Consider the following 18028-nt stretch of genomic DNA (forward strand, 5'->3'; position numbering starts at 1 on the left):
TAAATGTGCCACCAGCTCTTTTAGCTTGGTTGGAAGGGGAATGTGGTCCCATAGTGAAGGAATCCAGTGTCCTGGTTCCAGCTCTGCCTCTCTGAGAGCAGCAGGAAGCTGTCACTAGCTCTCTGATTCCTGTAGGAGGAAATTTGCATACAAAGTAAATTGTTGTACATGGGAACATGGCATATAATACCACTGAGGCCTGAGTTTTCAGAAATGCCATTAACCATGAGCTAGATCCCCATAAATACCAAGACTGATTTAGGTAGTATTCTCTTCTGGATAAGGGTCTTTATCTGCTTCAGTTCTTGAAAAGTCACTTGAGACAACAGGAACCTGAATTGAAGAAAAGTGGCAGCTTCCATTTGCTGTTATAGGAGCTGTTGCTTTTTCAGCATTTTTCAGAATTAGGTCAGGAACTGTCTGAGCTTAAGCAAAGTTACTGAGTGTTTTATCAATATTGGAGCCTATAACCTATTATACTGCTCCTTATCTGTAGAATTATGCTGAAATTCTGTTACTAGTGTGGGTAATAATTATAGGAAGAAAAAGAGAGAGAGCACAAGCAGAAAATTATATTGATGTGTGAAGTATGGGTCTGTTATCCTTTCTCAGGAAGGTGTTATTTAACATCTCCTTGATATGTGGTGCATACCCCCTGCTCCCAGTACATGAGCAATTAATGGATGAGGAATTGTGCAGCCCAGACAGGCTGGCAGCTCTGATTGGTTTTCTCCTGGAAATCATCCCTGCCATCAGACTTTGGGTGAGGGGGAGCTAACCAGAACCCAACCAAAAGGAAGGAAGGTGTTCATCACATCTGGAGGTTCATGCTTTGTCCATCACACAGATCTTAGCACTCCCTTATTTGTCAGAGAGGAGAGTGCTTCCTTGCTTCCCAAGGGTGCTGGAGTTCAGGTTTTTAATGTTCAAGTCACTTGAATGTTAAGATGGACAGTGCTGCAGAAATAGCTACCAAGCTCTAGTGTAATTTAAGTGTGATACACTGCCTTTTATGGGCAGGGACAGATGAATGCACATAACCTTTTGTGCTGTCCTTTGTCATCATTTTTTTGTATTGCTATTTTTTTTCATCCCAGGTAGTTTCAAACCAGGGAAAGAAACCAAATGACTCAGTTTTATTAATCTGAGATGACGTCCCTGGTAATGGTAGCCAGAGCTTCTTGTGATACTGATTGAAAACACAGGAATGTCAAAAGTGCAGTGCTGGACAAATTTTCCTGTAAAAAATTTTCCTGAGGTCCTAGTTTCCATTTCTAATGTAACACCAGCTGACTGAGATGGAAGCTGATTGTGCTTTAAATTGCTGTGTGCTGCCTGTACAAGGCTCTAATGTACTCAGGAAAGGGAAAGGAGCCACAGAGCTCCAAGAGAAGAGCTCGCTGTGCTGTTCTGTGGTCAAATGAAGCCCATCCAAGCACAGTTTCTCAAATGTTAGTACCAGTGATCATGCAACCACATGGAAAATGGTTAAACAGCTGGCACCTAGCCCTGTGTCTGCAAGGAGTGTTCAGCTGGCTCAGCCTGCTGTTCAGTGGGCTTCTGCCTGCTGTAAAACTGTTCTTCTCATGTCTCTGAGGATGCTGTAATAAAGCAGGATCCAAGGAACACCCTCTATCACAATTCCAGACTCTAAAGTTCTCTGTGCTTCAATTCAGCACATCCTAAACTGCTAAGATGAACAAGCCTTTTGGTTTTAATTTTCAGTTTGAATATGTCTTTGTATGTAAAATGTGAGAAAGAATGGGCCAATACAGAGTAACATCTCTGATACCCTGGACAATGGGCTGGAGTGCACCTGTAGGAAATTTGCAGCCATACCAAGGGGAACACAGCTGGAGGCTGCTTCTCCATCAAGCTGGAGGAGTCAACCAACACAAACTTAATAAAAGTTTACTGAGGCAAATGCAAAGCTGCAGCCACATTTCTCTTCACAGAGAAAAGCATGGCATGACTTCCCAAGAATATTTCTGAGATTCACATTCTCTGAACCTCAGAGAAAGAAAAAACAATTCTTATCTCATTTACTGCTCCTGTGTTGTTCACAAGTGGAATGCATTGTGGAAGATTGCTTACCTGAAGGGAATTGACAACTGGATTCTGGTGTGAGTGTTTTGATTCACTGACCCATTGGATCCAGGGGTGTGTGTGTGTCAGGACTGTTGGCTGGCAGTCACGAGAGGCTGGGCAGTGCAGTGCTTGGCAGATTCAGTTTAGATGTAAGGTAATATCATGGAATAGAGTATAGAATAATATAGTAGAGTAAAGTAATTAATTAGCCTTCTGATAAGATGGAGTCCTCCTCATCATTCCTCTCCGTCAGGGGCAAAAATATCTGTGTTAGCAGGACCTGGAATCCCAGTGAACAGAAAATTGAAGGTGAGTAGTAGAGTGCCCTTGCACTGAAGGCTGTGTTAGTGAGAGGGAAGTGTTTGTGCCCTCTGATTGGCACTTACGAGTTTGCATCTGGAGTGCTGTCTTTATTTTGGGAGCCCCTTAGCACAGGATTTGCAAATATCTTTGTAGGAGCCCTTGGCATGGGGTTTGTTGTTCATATGATTAGTGCAGATTATTTCTCATAAGTGAGAGTGCTCACATGGGCACCAATTTACAGGCCCACTGACACAAACAGAGGTTATTTGTTTATCTTTTCTGTCCACATCTCATGAACTGTTTTAATTTTTCTTTAAACTTGCTATTTTCCTTGCAAGAGAAAGAGAGGGGGCAGACAGTTGCTAAATAAGAAAGGCTCTAGAATGGAGAAACAGACTGCTCAAGTAAAAGTACTTCTGCATACTTCTTCGGATTTTAGGTGTAGAATTGACTACATGGAACTTTTCCCCTCTATCTGTCACCTGCCAGTGACTTGCTGAATTTTTGTGTAAACTGTTACGTATTTAATCTAAATATGCTCTTGCCTAGGTTGCTGCAGCAGTGCTTTGAGGATATGTAGTTTACAGAAGAACTCTTCACCCAGCAGTCCCCAGTGACCTCCAGAGGGCTCATTCTCATGGTAGGTAACCACCACCCAGCAATATTCTGTCTGTGCTCTGCTTCATGGAGGCAAAGTAAGAGTCAAGAACTGCTAAGTGTGTAATGGACTCTAGGCTGGTTTTTCAGTTAAACACGACTCTTGAAATGTTTATATTGTATCACAAATGTCAAAGGACAACAAACCAGCATGCATTTTAAAAGAAAGCCTTCTTTTAAGACATCCCATTTTTAAAAAGTGCTTTAAGGTTGTTTTGTTTTTTTTTTATAATCCACTGCCTATGAAAGAAACTTGTGTTTAGTTTACTACTCATATTAAATGCCAAGTGAAGGAAGGCCTAATTCTACATGTCTTGTACATGTAGGTCTTTACAGAGGTCTAAGCCTATCTTGCCTCTTCCTGTCAGTGTAAATAAAGTTCATTGGATTATGGACTGCTGCTTTCCATATTTAGTTTGACTACTGGGGTGAGTGGAAACATTTTAGCTGACATGCTGGGCTACAGATATTTAAATCTATTGCTTTTTGTTTTAAACTAACATCAATCATCTCTGGTGTGTTGTCATAGAATACAGCTCTGCGAACAGCAAGAGCAATGTTGTTTGGGGGTTTTCCCCTATGGGCTGAAACAACTACAGTTGTCTCTAACCAAGCTTTTCAGTTTTTAAAAACACGTTGTGGTAGGGCCTTTGGGACATGGATCTGCTCATGGCTGCAGATGTTAAATTCCCATGGTGTGGTATCAATAAGATGTACAACTGCTTATGTCTTCTGTGCACTTTGAAATGAGTGCATCCTGCTTTGCCCAGAACACAGGCTGTCAAGGACCTTGATGGACTCCTGCAAGTGGAGTGTTGCTTGCACTCTGCTTGCTCCTTTACGGGGGTATATGCTCTTGTGTTTTTTCATAGTCTGAGGTTGACCAATTTGTTTTCATTGCAAAAACATGGAGGATGATGGACAGGTGTGTCATTTCCTGTCATGAATTGTTCCATTTCAGAACCAGTTTAAGGGTCTGTCACTTCCATACAGTGCCAGATATTCATTTGTTGTCCAACAGTATCCTGTGGCCAGAGATTATTGTGCTTTCCTCCCTCTGTGCTGATTTAGCCCACGTGCTTACACAGATCTGATCCAGGCCACACAAACCATTGAATCAGCTCAACTGATGAAGCAGAAAACTCCAACGTGAGACAGGAACCTTCATAATAACATTTGTTTAAAAGGTTTCCTAATGTGATACTACACTCCTAAAACCACAAGCTCTTTTGGAAAATCTATTCAACTTGTGCTTCTCAGTCACAGAGCTGTTGAAAGTGCCAGCATGGTGCATGTCTCTGTTTCCCAATCTAGTGGAAATGGCCCATGAAGTGTTATATAAACACAGTGGGGGCAAGAACATCAGCTTAGTTGCCTGATTTTTCAGCTGGGGTTAGTAGTCAGCAGCTTCTGTTGCAGTGATTGCTTTCATCTGGCTCTTGAATGCAAACATCCCTTTGGTATTGATGAACTGTGAAAATCCAGAGTGGTCCTTGAAGTGCACCAGGAGCAGTTACAGGGAGCTCAGACATCTTAGAATCGCTTGTCCAAAGGGACTGAGTCCATTGAGTTAATTCCTTACTTGCATTCTGCGCTGTCTTTTGAAGAATAGATTTGTTTTCTAAATTTCTGCCTTTTGAAGACTATGTCCCTGTTCTTGTTTTTGCTGACCAGAACAACAAATTTTGTGCATCTCTGTGTATCAGTCTCTTCCACATTGTTTTGTTTTAGCTTTCCAGCACAGTTTTTTGTGCCTCCTCTAACCAGCTGCAAGCAGCACCTGTGCCAACTTTACTGAGGCACAAAGGGATGAACCTAAAAAAGTATAATAAAGAGAAAAGTATGACTCCCTAACTGAATCCTGTAAGTCATGGTTCTGATTTGACCTCACAGTTAAAAATCTGCCATCCCCGTATATTTTTCTGAAATGGATCTCTGTTTTCTCAGCGCTCTCATCCGTTTTCTTTTTCTGAACCAGATTCTGTAACAAATTCCTGGCTGGTGTCTTCTGGAGCCAACTAGATATTTCCTAGTCAATAATTACTTAGTTGTTCTTTTAGAGCACCTTATGTCCTCGTTTCTTGTTTGCCCTCTCCTAACTACCTCCATTTGTTCTTACTCTGCACATTTTAGGCAGAATAATACAGAACAGATGCATTGAGATATTAGTGAGAATTCATGAAGGTTATACACACGACACCTTATCTACCCTCATTCCCTAATTAGTTACAATCTGACTGGTGATCTTATGGGTTGTTTGCTTTTAAAACCTTGTCGCTCTCATCCTGGGGCCTGGTGCAGGCATCAGCAGTTTTCCTTTAGGGCTCCACCAGGCCTCTAACCCATGGTCTGCTGAGGACCATCTGCTCTTTTCATGTGCCTTTCTACTGATACTAAAACAATTTCCATCTGACTGCCCTGTGCTTTGCACAAATAAAAACCTTTCGGGCTGCTGCTTCTAAAGTAGATTTACCTTCAATCACCATTTATTAAATCTCTGTCCATTAAAAACCATAGCTTGCAGAAGCTGTGTGCATTAAGCCTGATTATAGAGTCAGTAGAGAAGAGGGAGGGGGCCAGCAGTTGCTATCAGTGGATTGCCTTGTTTTTCTGCTTGGCTGGCTGCTGGTAGCACTTGTGACAGGGTCCATATCGGAACAGAATATTTGGCTCATTATTTGGCTTTGATTTTGTTCTATGCATTTGTCTTACTTTTTATTTAAGCTGTAATTTAATGATTGCTGGCTTCAGGAGAAAACCTGCTCAGAGTACGTGACTGAAATCAGGGTTTTCTTTGATGCTGGGGTGCTAGTTCCATTATGGAGGGGATTAAGAAAGGAAAGTTCACAGGTTCCTTACGGAGGATGAGTGGCTCCTTCAAACGCACTTCATTTAAAGGCTCAGCATCTGGATCACAGAGGGTAAGTCTGCAATTACCCAAATAGTGCAGCCAGAGGGAAACAGCTGGAGGCACTGTTTGGCCCTCTTACTTCTAGCAGCTGGTACTGTTATAAATGAGAACTATTCCCTTTGTGCTTGTGTAAGTCTCAGAGGTATCAGTTGTGTTCATTGCACTGGTTCTAGCAATTAATCTTATTCCTGTAACAGGAGTTCTTTCACAAGCTCCTGTCTTAAGGATCTTTGGGTTAAATGTCACTGTACAGGGCTAGCCTGTAATTATTCCTGTCCATATCAAAATACTTTTGATGACTATTGATACTCAGTGTTCATCACCAATTTAGATGCAGTAAATGCAAAGACTGGTAGGATGTATACAAGATTTTGATGTGATTCACTGAACAACAGATGACAGAGTCTATGAGAAAAGAGACTGTGGTTAGAGTATTTTCTGTGTAGGTTATGAATGAAAAAGCAAGATAGGAGAAAGAAGACATGAGTGACTGCTTTGTAATGTGTGAGCTCACTGTTGTTATCATAAGCTTGCAGTAAATGAATAGTAAGAATTCATTTCTTAACTGTTTTCAAGCTATTAAGAGAATTTACATACATATTTTGTTCACAGATTGATAGATCCTTTTTACAACAAGTACAGACTAACTTCAGCTCAGGATTACTTACATTCCAGCTCAACTGGCCTTTTTCAAACTGATTCCACTCAAATAATGAGAAATAGTTTTTGTCTACTCTTTGAACCCCTGCAGCCCTTTTACCTCTAATTTCTGTTGATTGCCATCACAGTGTTAGAGTCAGATTCTAGAGTCAGGGTGAAAGGAAGTTTGAAGGAATATAAACTGAGAGAAAAATGCCACACTGGCAACTAAGTATGTATCTTCTCTAAGAAGATTGTTCTGTACTATGTGCAATATTGGTCATAGTCATCTGTGATTGCAAGAGAGGATATGTCTGTGGTTGGGGACTTCTTCAGCAGAGACTGATGGTCATGGGGCCATTACCAGGGGAATTCCAAGCACTGTCTCAGAATAAAATAATTTACAGATTTGTAACAGTGATGGTTTTTACCTACTGACTGTGGACCCTAGACCTTCTCCCTGTAGAGATTGTCAGGCTGCATGTAATACCTGTATTACAGGCCAAATTACAGAAAATGAGTGCTAGATTGAAAACAAAACCACTTCAGCTGTAATTTCCTTGGCATCAGGGCCAAGCCCAAACATTTGGAATCAAAACAGAAGGTTTCGCAGTGGGTTTATGTTTTCCTCCTTTGATGGATGTAAGGCAAAGTGGCAAAATGAAATGTCAGCAACACTTAGCAAGTCGTACTTTGCATAACTTTGCCCATTTTTTGCACAGTTTCATCCTGGTGCCTCATGACAAACCAGGCTGTCCTTCAAGAATCTTGAGTTTCATGAATAAGTGTGCATTGCTTGCTTTGTTCTCCAGATGACTCCCAGCTTCATAGGCTGGGAGTATTAATTTTATTTATTGAGTAATACTAAGAAATAATGATAAATGAAGTTAAAAAGTATTTCCCTTTTAAAATGTCCCCAAGCCTGCTTTGATACTGCAAAGCATACAGCATTTTACATCTTGAAAGGAATAAAGTCAGAGTAAAGTACCCAGGCAAAAATTGCTTGATTTTGTCCCAGTATTCCCATGGGAAAGACTAGTCAAGTGAAGATAGAAGGAACACAGTTCAGATTTTAACTTTCTTGACTTCTTATTATAAGAAAACGTTGTCTTTCAAAAGCTGAAAATTCCTTTTGTGCCTTGCTTATTTTAATCTTCCCAATTCTTTTGGTGTTTATTTGCTTTAGTGTTCATTTCAGAAACAGAAACTTTACCTTTTGTGAAAAAAAGTTATTAGAGTTGGGTAAAAAACTAGATTTTTATGCTTTTTCAATAGGCTGCGAGTGTTATTTCTACCAGCAGTGATGTGGGTTGGTTCCCTGATGTCAGTAGCAAGCTGTTGTCATGCAGGCAGGTGAAGTGCTCGTCTCTGAGAATCTCCAGGCAGGAAACTGGGCACTGTCATGCTTGAGAGTGTTTTGTATTGAACATTAATTTTTGCTAATGATACAGCTGAAAAGGGGAATTGAAACTGGTGTTGAATGCGAGTGCCTTGTAGGGGTGTAGTGCTTTGGGCTATGTCTGGAAAACCTGTGCAGGAAAGGGTTAATGCCATGTGATTGAGGTTTAAATTAAAATTTCACCTGCTACTCTAATCTTTTTTCCCTTTTGCAACTCTCACTCTTGCATTTTTTCTGAGGAATGTGTAACAGTGTGTGGTCCTGGCCCCTGATTTTAACTTCCAGCTTTTACTGCAGTAGTTCTGGATACCAAGACTTCTAAAAATGTATCCTGCTTAGCGCTTTACTCTGCTTAACTTTCCTGTGTAGTCCCCTAATTTTGACAACAGTGCTGTAGAGGAAGATAGAATTTTATTTCGTGGGCAGTTTTACAAAACCAGCTGTGCAATTAAAGGTGTAATTCTCTACCTCAACAGAGAATTCCCTAAATGACATGTGAAACCCATGATACTTAAGAGTGTCCTTGTGTGTCTGTATTTTGATTTTTGTCTTGTAAACATCTCAGTTTATTAGTAAAAGAAGCAGCTTATCTTGGTGCACATCACTGCTCTGTCTTTCCCACTAATGGGAATTACTTCAAATTACTTTTCTGGTACTAAACAATGCTTTCATCTCTGCTTGCTATCTCCATTGACTTGATCTAAATGTCTTTAAGATGTACCTACTATGACTCATTTTCTGTTCCTCTGAAGAGAAAACCATTTTATTGAAACAGCTTTACTCTGCATTTATTTCTCTTTGCCTATAATTCTTCCATGCTTGTAAATTCTCTGTGGTTATCTGTATAAGGGTATATTCAATACAAGCCTTCCAGATGCTCAGATTTAAGCTTTTATAGAGCCACAAATGTATTTTATCACTGTCTCCTTCCTGGCTATTAAATGTAGTACAAGAAATTACAGTAGTGCCTAACAAAAAATTTAAAGAATATTTTATGTAAATGCAATGGAAAACTTTAAAAATCTCAACAGCACTACAATAGAAAATATAATGGATCTCTGTAATATCTTTAAGGAAGTGCAGTATTACCCAGTGGTTTATTGGAAAAAACTTCCATGGATTACAAAGGAGAAGAAATTATTAGACCTTCAGACTAAGGCAAATAACTTGTGCTATGTTTTGTAAATGACCAGACAAACCAGTGATGAATACATTCACTTAGATCAGAGAAAATGTAGCTTCTTGGCAGAAAACCAATTTTGTCTCCTCATTAAGTCACTGTTTTGATCTGTCTTACCATTTGCTAATGAAGCTTGAAAATTGGTGTGAAATCCCTGGAAGTGAGTTTCAGTTGTTAATATCAAATTGTATGTTTCATGTGCTTTCTTACCATAATATTAAACTTCAAATAGGAAGAAAAAGACTAACAGGATGAATTCACTTTCTGCTCCTAAACTATTAGTCAGGCAGCTGTGATTCCTTCCAGTTGCATGCCTTTTGATGGTTTAGGTTTAACATGGTCATAGGTATACTTGGAAGTTTTGTGCAATTAGCAAATGTTGCAGTTATGGTTAAAGAAATCCTTTGGTAACAGTGAAATAATTTTCATACTCATTCCTTTTGAGAATTTCAAGTTTTTCCCCCCAAATTTCTGCTGTGGTTAAGACATGTGCCAATATTTCAGTCAATGGCTCAAGAGCTAAAAGTGCTGTATTTTTTACATTTTGGGCAGTCAGTTGAGTGATGTAAGTAAGAAAATAGCTGAGTATGTTCATTTTCAAATTAGTTTCTGAGTATGTTAATGTTCAAAAAACTAACAGGGCAATAATTAAACTGTTATCACAGGTAGACTTTCATGGCCAAAAGGGGAAATGGAAGCAGACTCATGTCTGAAGAACAGGCCAGCAGGTTATCAGTTGCCCCTTTTCAAGTGAACAAAGACTGTAGTTAGCAACCTGAGCAAGGTCCTGAGGTGAGACACAGCAACACAGCCTGTGCAACTCTCTGTAATGGTAGAAGGAAATATCAGATTGGAATAATTTCTATCAGAGTAGCTGTTTTCTTATAAGAAACTGAGATAAGTTATAGCTGGGTATATAACTTTGTCCGGTTTTGACAAATTTTTCTACAGAGAGCATTCTGCAGGCTCTGTCACTTCCCTGCCCTGGATCAGCACCAAGGTGCTTTCGTGTTGACTGGGTATTGCAGTGTCCTTCACAGCCTGGATAAGAGCATTGTGGAAAACATCTATAACAGAGTGTGTGTTAGACAGCACCAGCTCATCTGAACAGGCATTGGAAATAATTCCTTTAACCCCCTAAGCAGGATGTTAAAGTGGCCAAGTGAGTTATAAGACTTGTTTTGCTGTGACACACCCTCCACAGGAAGAATATCAGTGTAGGAGAGGATTTGTCCAATTTGAGATGTAGAACCAAAAGGTTCTCCTTGGCACATCCGTGACCTTTTCCTGGACATCCTGTTCCTTTTCAAGACAGACACTGCAAGGTATGGCTCTTAGGAATCTCTCTGTTGTCAGGAATTGTTCCTAAGGACTCCAGTCTGTTCTGCAGGAATGACTCATCCAGCATAGTCAGGCACGCAGCATTGCAGCAAACCCTGTCCCTACAAGTCAGTGCTTGCAGACATCAACAGAAGCAGCTGTGTGTGCACTCAATGAGTAATGTTTGATCTGTAGCACAAAGGAAAGGTTACCACAAAGGCATGGAAGCTTGCTGCTCAAACAGGATAGAAGCCTGGAATCAGTGACAAGACCTCTTGCACTATGTCACTGTTAAAACCTCATGTAGCTCTAGCCAAGGTGCTGCCCTCACACAGCTGCTGTGTCATAGTGGCTTTCAGCAAGGTGAATGCCATGAGTTTTGTGGGAGCTTTTTTAGTTTAAGCCCAAATGTTTGGTAAATTCTTAAAACTGCTTGTAGCTGTTACTAACAAGGAGTATCTCCTAGAACATCTGTGTGTCTGGGCAAATACTGCATAACCCCCAGAGTTTACAGCCAGTGCAGCCTGAACCCCAGCTGGATATGTAGGTGACATGACTTCTGTACAGGGCTCATGGCATGGACTGAGTGTCACAGTCACCTTGTGAGTTATGGGATAAAGTTTTTTACTTTTCAGCAATATGCTGCTGTTCTGTTCAGCAGATTATATTCACTTCAGGCAACTGTGGGACTTGGGATGCATTTGTTATCTTTTGCAACTCTACTTTGCTGCCAGTTTCCCAATGTGAATTCCACCTAGTCTCACACAAAAAAAATCTGCCATGGTTGCCTGGCTCATGCTGCCCCTCTTGCTGGTTCCTGCTTACAGCATCTGTTCAGTGGCAGACTCAAATAAGCCTAATGCAGCTCTGAATAGAGAACAGAAAGCCTTGAGCAGTTTTAACTTAAAGTATGGTTTTGTTGAGAATCTGAGAATCTGTCAAGAGTGGATACTTACTACAAACTGAAACAAATGCTTATGAGTACTGAAAATCTCTGTCTGACTTTCAAACACAGAGATCAACAAATGCATGTTAGAGTGCTTCTGAGGTGGATCATTTTACAGTAGCAGGAGATTCAGAATGTCAGTGTAAGAGGCCTAGAAAACGCAAGTGTGCATAAGCAAAGGATAAAACAATTTTTCTGGAAGTTGATTGTTAGTTCACGTCTCATGTAGCAGTAGTAGGTTAGTTGACCTTGCAATGAGGGATGTGGATTGGGGTCCTTATTGCTTTCCAGTCCTGTTTGAAGAATCAGCCGCTGCCTTAGAAAACAAAAACTTTCTGATGCTTTTTCATTTCAGACTCTGCATTACTAGGATCACTTCTGCAAGTGATTGAGATTTTTTTATTGTAAAGAATTTAAAATGAAATTAAAAATATGGGCAGCATAGGAAAGCTAGACTCAACATTGAAAAGGGGATGTTTCATGGGCAACATGGTGTGTTGTATCAACAGTTGAACTTCTCTGTTTTGTTGCTACTTGGTGAAATTGGGCATCTCCCTTTTCATTTTTATTTTTTTTTAATGTTTCTTGTCCACAAAAATAGTTTTCTGTTATATGTGGGTCCCAATCTCTAGTGCAACTTCTATGATCTATGTTAATGGAAAAGTTAGACAAGCTATAGCTGGTTAAAACTGATTAATGTTCCTCTGATCATATACCCCCCTGCTTCAAGCCTCTTTCTAAATAAAAAGTAAGCCATGAGATAACCTGCTTAAGGGCTTACATTTGGGCCCCAGTTTTACCTCCTAGTATGTGTGTTATTTTTTGTGTTGTCAGTACTTTTTTCTGCCCCGTGCTTTTGCCAGCTGTTAGCAGGCAAATTATTGCTATTGAGCAGCAGAAGTGTCATTGCAGGGTTAGCACTTAATCCAGTTTAGAGAGGGGAGAAGTCCTGCAGACAGGCATTAGCAGGGTGGAATCAGAAGGCCAGCTGGTCTTGGGAAGTGTCATGAAGCTGAGAGGAAACAGCAACATTTGAATGTACTTACTTGTGAGGAGTGGAAAGGCCTGGAAAGCAGTGTTACATAACCAACAGCTGGCTCATCAGCAGATGGAAGGGAGGGTGGAGAGGATTAAAGGCAGGTAGCAGGGGCTGTGAAAGGCAGCTGCACATGCCAGACTGCCCAGGCCGGGGGATGGCAGCTGGGGCAGATCAGCTGGGCCAGGCAGAACAGGGGAATGAGAAAAAGGAGCCTCTGCAGCACTGAGCAAAGCTGGGGAGGGGGACAGGCAGTGGTGGCTGAGCAGACACTGAGGGAATTGCGGGGGACAGTGGCAGAGCAGTCACTCAGCCCAGCCCAGACTAAAGAGATGCTTTCTCACCTTTTGGGCTGTGCTAGAAAACCACACTCTGGAGCATCAATCTGGGGTCAAATGATTAAAAAACCAGAGATACCCTGATGATTAATTGTGACACAATTAGAGAAGAGTCTTGCATTTAAGAAAATGAGGAGACTGCAGGTATAGAGAATATAGATTTTTTTTTTCTGTAACTATGACAACTGATTTCCTTAGTGCAGCTGGTAGTATCTTATCCAAAACTCAAGAAACTGATTAGAAGCTTATTTTTCATGCTTATCTCATAGTCTTTAATGGATAATGCTGGCCTTTTCTGCCAGTAATTTTACTTTTTTGGAGGAGTGTGATGCTTTTTGTGATTTTAATAGCATTCCATCAACATTTGATCTAATAGGAATTTCTCTGGAGTGTGCAAATTCAGTCACCTGGAAGTGTATCAAATAATTAAAGCAATTGCTCTTCCAACACCCAGGCTCACCTGACAGGGGTTTATGCTTCATTAGAGAATTCTATGCTCACAGTGTTGATTCTGTTTTGTTAAAAATCTGTTAAAATCCTGGATGTTCCTCATTAGGACTTCATAAACTAGATGATGTTAGAAGTTTTAAACTGGATTAATTCCCAGGTACTGAAGATAGAAAATTGCCTGGCCTTGAACTTTCCTTAACAGAAGATTCAATATCACTATGAGAATGTTCTGGTTCTTCTGATGTAAATAGGAAGCTATAAAAGCAATTTTTTGCAGTCACAATAAAAATTAAGTAATCAAATTACTACAGTGACAGTGTCTCCTCTAAGTATAAATGGCTTAGATTTTGAGAATGAAGTTGAATAAAATTTCACCATGTCATCATTAGCACCTTCTTGCTTCAACTGTTTGTGAAGATGTGCTGTAAAGAAGTATCAGCTTGTATGATGTCCTCTTGGAAATGACAGGAAAAGGCAGCCTTGCTCCATAAAGATTAATCTCTAATAATAGTGCACAGTAAAAGATGTAACAGCTGGTATGGATTAATATTCCTTAATATCTACTTTCATGTGATTAATAGCTGCTTAAGCCCCTACCAGTGGAAAGTGAGCAGTGGTTACTAAGCTTTACTAAATGTACTGTTTGTAATTTTTTTAACAGAATGGACACATTTTTTATTTCCGGTGGTTTTATTTGACTTTAAATTCCCTCCTCCCTGATTTTCTTGTTGCAGGTCATGTATTAAAAATTTTATTTCCCAAAAAAAGGGAGCAATGTGTTGCTCAGGGGTTCATCCTCTGTTGTTTCTTATGCACAGTACCCAAGACTATTCTTGATACAGTCATTAGTACAATCACCATAATACAATACAATAATTAACTTCCATGTTGCTTTATTTATTAAGGTATTTCACAGAGATTGGCGGGTCAAGAGGAAGGCATTTGTTTTAGGCTTGATGTTCACAATAAGTACTGAATATCTTTGTCCAGTTCTACATTCCTGGTGGTGATTTTTATGTTGTATCTTTGCAAATGTAAAGTCTTTGTGAATTTGGCACTGAAGAGTAAAGGGTAAATTCTAAAGCTTTTTAAAATATTTATTCATCATGTGATTAGCTGGATCAGTGCTCAGAGCCTAGGGTTTGCTGTTTTGAAATTACATTTTAATCACTTAATAATTTACCTACATTTTATTGAAGTGAGTCTCCTAAATATTTTCAATTATAGATGTGGATTTGCTCATGACACTGAAGACTGTAAATGCAGGTGGGAATCAGGTGTACTGCTCATGAGCTGACAAGTTTGTTTCCATTTAATGCCTATTGAATTCAGAGGTCAAGTGTGAGGCTGCTCTGTGCTGCCCAGAGCTGGAGCAGCACAGTCAAGGGAGTGCTGCAGAGCAGGGAGAGATGTGGTTCCTCTCCCTCAGAGTTTGCTCCTACATGCAGATACTTCAGGTTGGGACTGTGTGGAGCAGAGGTAATATTGTTGGGATTTAGGTGAAATTATGTTGTTGCCTTTTAGTCAGCACAGTATCCTTCACCAAGATGTTCTGCGGCTTAGCTGCAAATTGTACAGAAGTGTGCAAGTCAGCTTGAACTCACTAGCTTTGGACATTAATTTTTATCTTTTATGATTTTTTTTCTCCTGACAGTATCCCAAGTTGAGAATCTTTTGATGTTGCTGTTGAATTTTTTACATGCTTTTGTATTTAGTTCTAATTTCACTTCACAATTCTGCTGACCCATCCTTACAAAATCTTGATTCTTCTCATTCCCAGAAGCAGATCAGACAATTTTTGTTTGTATTTGTCAGGCTTAGGTTTGAACAGAGCTGTTGAAAGGTGGAAAGTCAGTGTGTTTTCCTAAATCACTAGCTCTGAGCATTGAAATGCTGACATGAGATGAGCTGACATGCATTCACTAAAATTGGGTAACTCTGGCTGCTCAGCAGTGTCCTTCATCCTTAGAGTCCCAAACTGTCGTATCAGCCTCCTGTCTTCAGAGTAGTTCATTTACCAGAGAAATGCCTCCACCTTTTCAGAAGGATCTTGACATCAAGTAACATTAATTTTTGTTCTGTTTCAGTGATAGTTCTGCTGATAAATAGTGCTGCATGTAGATCTTCTGGTAAACCAGACAGCTGGGAGAAGGAGGATCCTTGCAGGACCCAGGGGCAGGCAGGCTCAGTACCACACTAAAAGCATTTTTTGGGTTTGGTTCCCCCCAGCGATGCCCCCATGGCCCAGAGTGCCTGATCTGTGCTGTTGCTGCCCCTTGGTGCCTGATCTGTGCTGTTGCTGCCCCTTGGTGCCTGCTGAGGGGTGTGAGCTGCTGGGGCAGGCTGGCAGTGGGGTCAGCCCTGAGTGTCTGTGACCCTGAGCCTTTTGGGCTTGTGCCTGGCAGGAGGGGCTGTGCTCCAGGAGATCAGGGTTTCTGCTGCCTTTGTGCATTTCATTCAGGAAATGGCAGAAGGAAAGATCTGGCTTGATGGACATGGCTGGCCCAGCACATTTGTCATTAGTGGCCCACTCCAGTCTGTGGCCTAGTTAATTTTAATCATTACTTCCCTCTCCCATAATAAATCCTATGGCATTAATGTTTTGCTGTAGATAAAGCTTTAGTAGTTGGAATAAATAAACCCACTAATGCAATCTCTGATCTTTCTGATATTCACCTGTGTCACTCAGTAGGATTTCTAAATGTTTTTTCATTTGAATTACAGATGTTCTGAAGTAATGTTTCTCAAGTACTGAGGGAGAGCCTTGTTGCCTTTATTTTGTATAACAGCCTATTAGGAGGAAGGAACAAGGGCACTTGAATTTAATTGAAACTACTTGAATTTAAGCTGTTAGTGCCATTTTCCATCCTCTCTGGCCTCTAGCTGCTGATGAGGTCTCTGTAAGATCCTTTGGGATACTAACCCTGGGACACACCAGGAATCTGAACTGGTGCCAGGTGTGTTGGTTCAGGCACCTGACTATTTTATTTTCTATATATTATATAATTTATATATAATTATACATATATTACATTACACATTTTATATACATTATATTTTATATATAATATATATGTTATATATAATATATTATATATATTATATAATATTATATTTATTATATCTATTATATTTATTTTATTATATTATATAATTTATCTATTACTTTCTAACAAATCCTTTGTTAGAAAATAATATGAACTGGTCCCCACAAAGCCCTGTTAATCTTATGGGTCTATTTCATTAGCAAATGCTGCCTGAATCAAAAGCTAGAGCAAGTCATCTTGCTGTCACCTTGATTTTTTTTCTCTGAAAGGAAACAGAGGTTATGAAAATTTAATGGAATAAAGATATGGGGGGTGGTATTTAACTTGGTCAAATTGCTTTGATTTTCAAATAATTGTCATGTTGAGAAGGTAAAATATTCTACTGATATTAAATTTTCACTAGTTTCTCCATGTTCATATGACTCTACTGCTCTTCAAAGTGTTGAAAGGGGTAAGTGCTTTTGTTTTCTGCGTACAGGCACACAAAACATCAAATGCATTTTACTGTTTTGCTAGAACACTACTCAATTTAGAGCAGATTTGAGTAATTTAGAATGAAAATATACTAGTAAAATGTTTCTATGTCAACCTGTGTTATGGTTGCAGAAATGCTAAATAAAAGATGAGTGGAAAAGGACATGAAAACAGGGCTGCAAACCTATTTAATTCCTGTACACAAAATAAGGAAGCTGTGTTCAAGTTGCTTTCTGGAGCAATATGTAGAGAAACAGATGCAGCTTGAATGGGAGAGGATGTGTTTGCAGCTGAAGTTTCAGTGGTCAGAATTACCTAACCCCAGTTCCAGGAGTATTGACAGGCCCCCAGTTCATGTATTCTAATAATTCTAAAGGAAAGGTGATTCCCAGGCTGTCTGGCAAAGTTACACAACACTCAAAGCTGATTTCTTAGAACTCTTGTATGGGCTTAACCTTAAGAGGTGTTTAAAATGCACATTATATTTTGTTGTTGGCTATATGCAGCACGTATGAGTCTTTTTCCCCAGCTGCAGTGCTTTTACATTGCTATTTTAATTTTGCTACTGGTATCTGTTGGAGGATTGCTTTACTTTAAATGAAACTATACTTATTTATACAGTTACTAACCAGAATTATCATCAGAGCATTATTCAAATAACTGCTATGTGAATACCCATTACTTCTTTAAACCTCCACTGGTTTAAAGAAATAATGGTTTCCCTGATGAGCTTGGGAAAAATGTAGGCACACTTTTGTGAAGCTTTTGTAATTACCAGCAAAAAGCAGTGACCTCTGCCCCTTGCTGATGGAATCCATTACTCAGTTCCACAGGACAGAAGTTAGCAGCTCTCCTTCTGCTCTGCTCAATTAGGAGCTGACACAGGTTAATGTCCAATATATCCCTGAGATAGATGATGAGATTGGGGAAAAACACAGCATTTTCTGCATTGGGCTTCAGAGCTTTGTGTGCTCACAGGGACAGGCACCAGCTCAGCCTGCTGAGGAATGTGTCGCCCCACAGTGTTTGCCCCCGCTGAGGAGTGTGTCACCCACAGTGTTTGCCCCTGCTGAGGGATGAATGTGTCACCCACAGTGTTTGCCCCTGCTGAGGAGTGTGTCACCCACAGTGTTTGCCCCTGCTGAGGAGTGTGTCACCCACAGTGTTTGCCCCTGCTGAGGGATGAATGTGTCACCCACAGTGTTTGCCCCTGCTGAGGAATGTGTCGCCCCACAGTGTT

At 40.2% G+C, this 18028-nt stretch overlaps 1 protein-coding gene across 1 annotated transcript in view; it reads left to right on the top strand.

Annotated features, from left to right (window-relative positions):
• Positions 1-2939: 2939 nt before the first annotated feature.
• Positions 2940-18028, top strand: part of TRPM1 (transient receptor potential cation channel subfamily M member 1) — a 72670-nt gene continuing 57581 nt past the window's right edge. Inside the window, exon 1 of the mRNA XM_063169535.1 lies at positions 2940-3031. Within this exon, the coding sequence (XP_063025605.1) occupies positions 3029-3031 (3 nt within the window). The 5' untranslated portion in view covers positions 2940-3028. The remainder of the gene's footprint in view (positions 3032-18028) is intronic.

Source organism: Melospiza melodia, chromosome 15 (genome assembly GCF_035770615.1).
Source record: "Melospiza melodia melodia isolate bMelMel2 chromosome 15, bMelMel2.pri, whole genome shotgun sequence".
NCBI classification, from domain to species: domain Eukaryota; kingdom Metazoa; phylum Chordata; class Aves; order Passeriformes; family Passerellidae; genus Melospiza; species Melospiza melodia.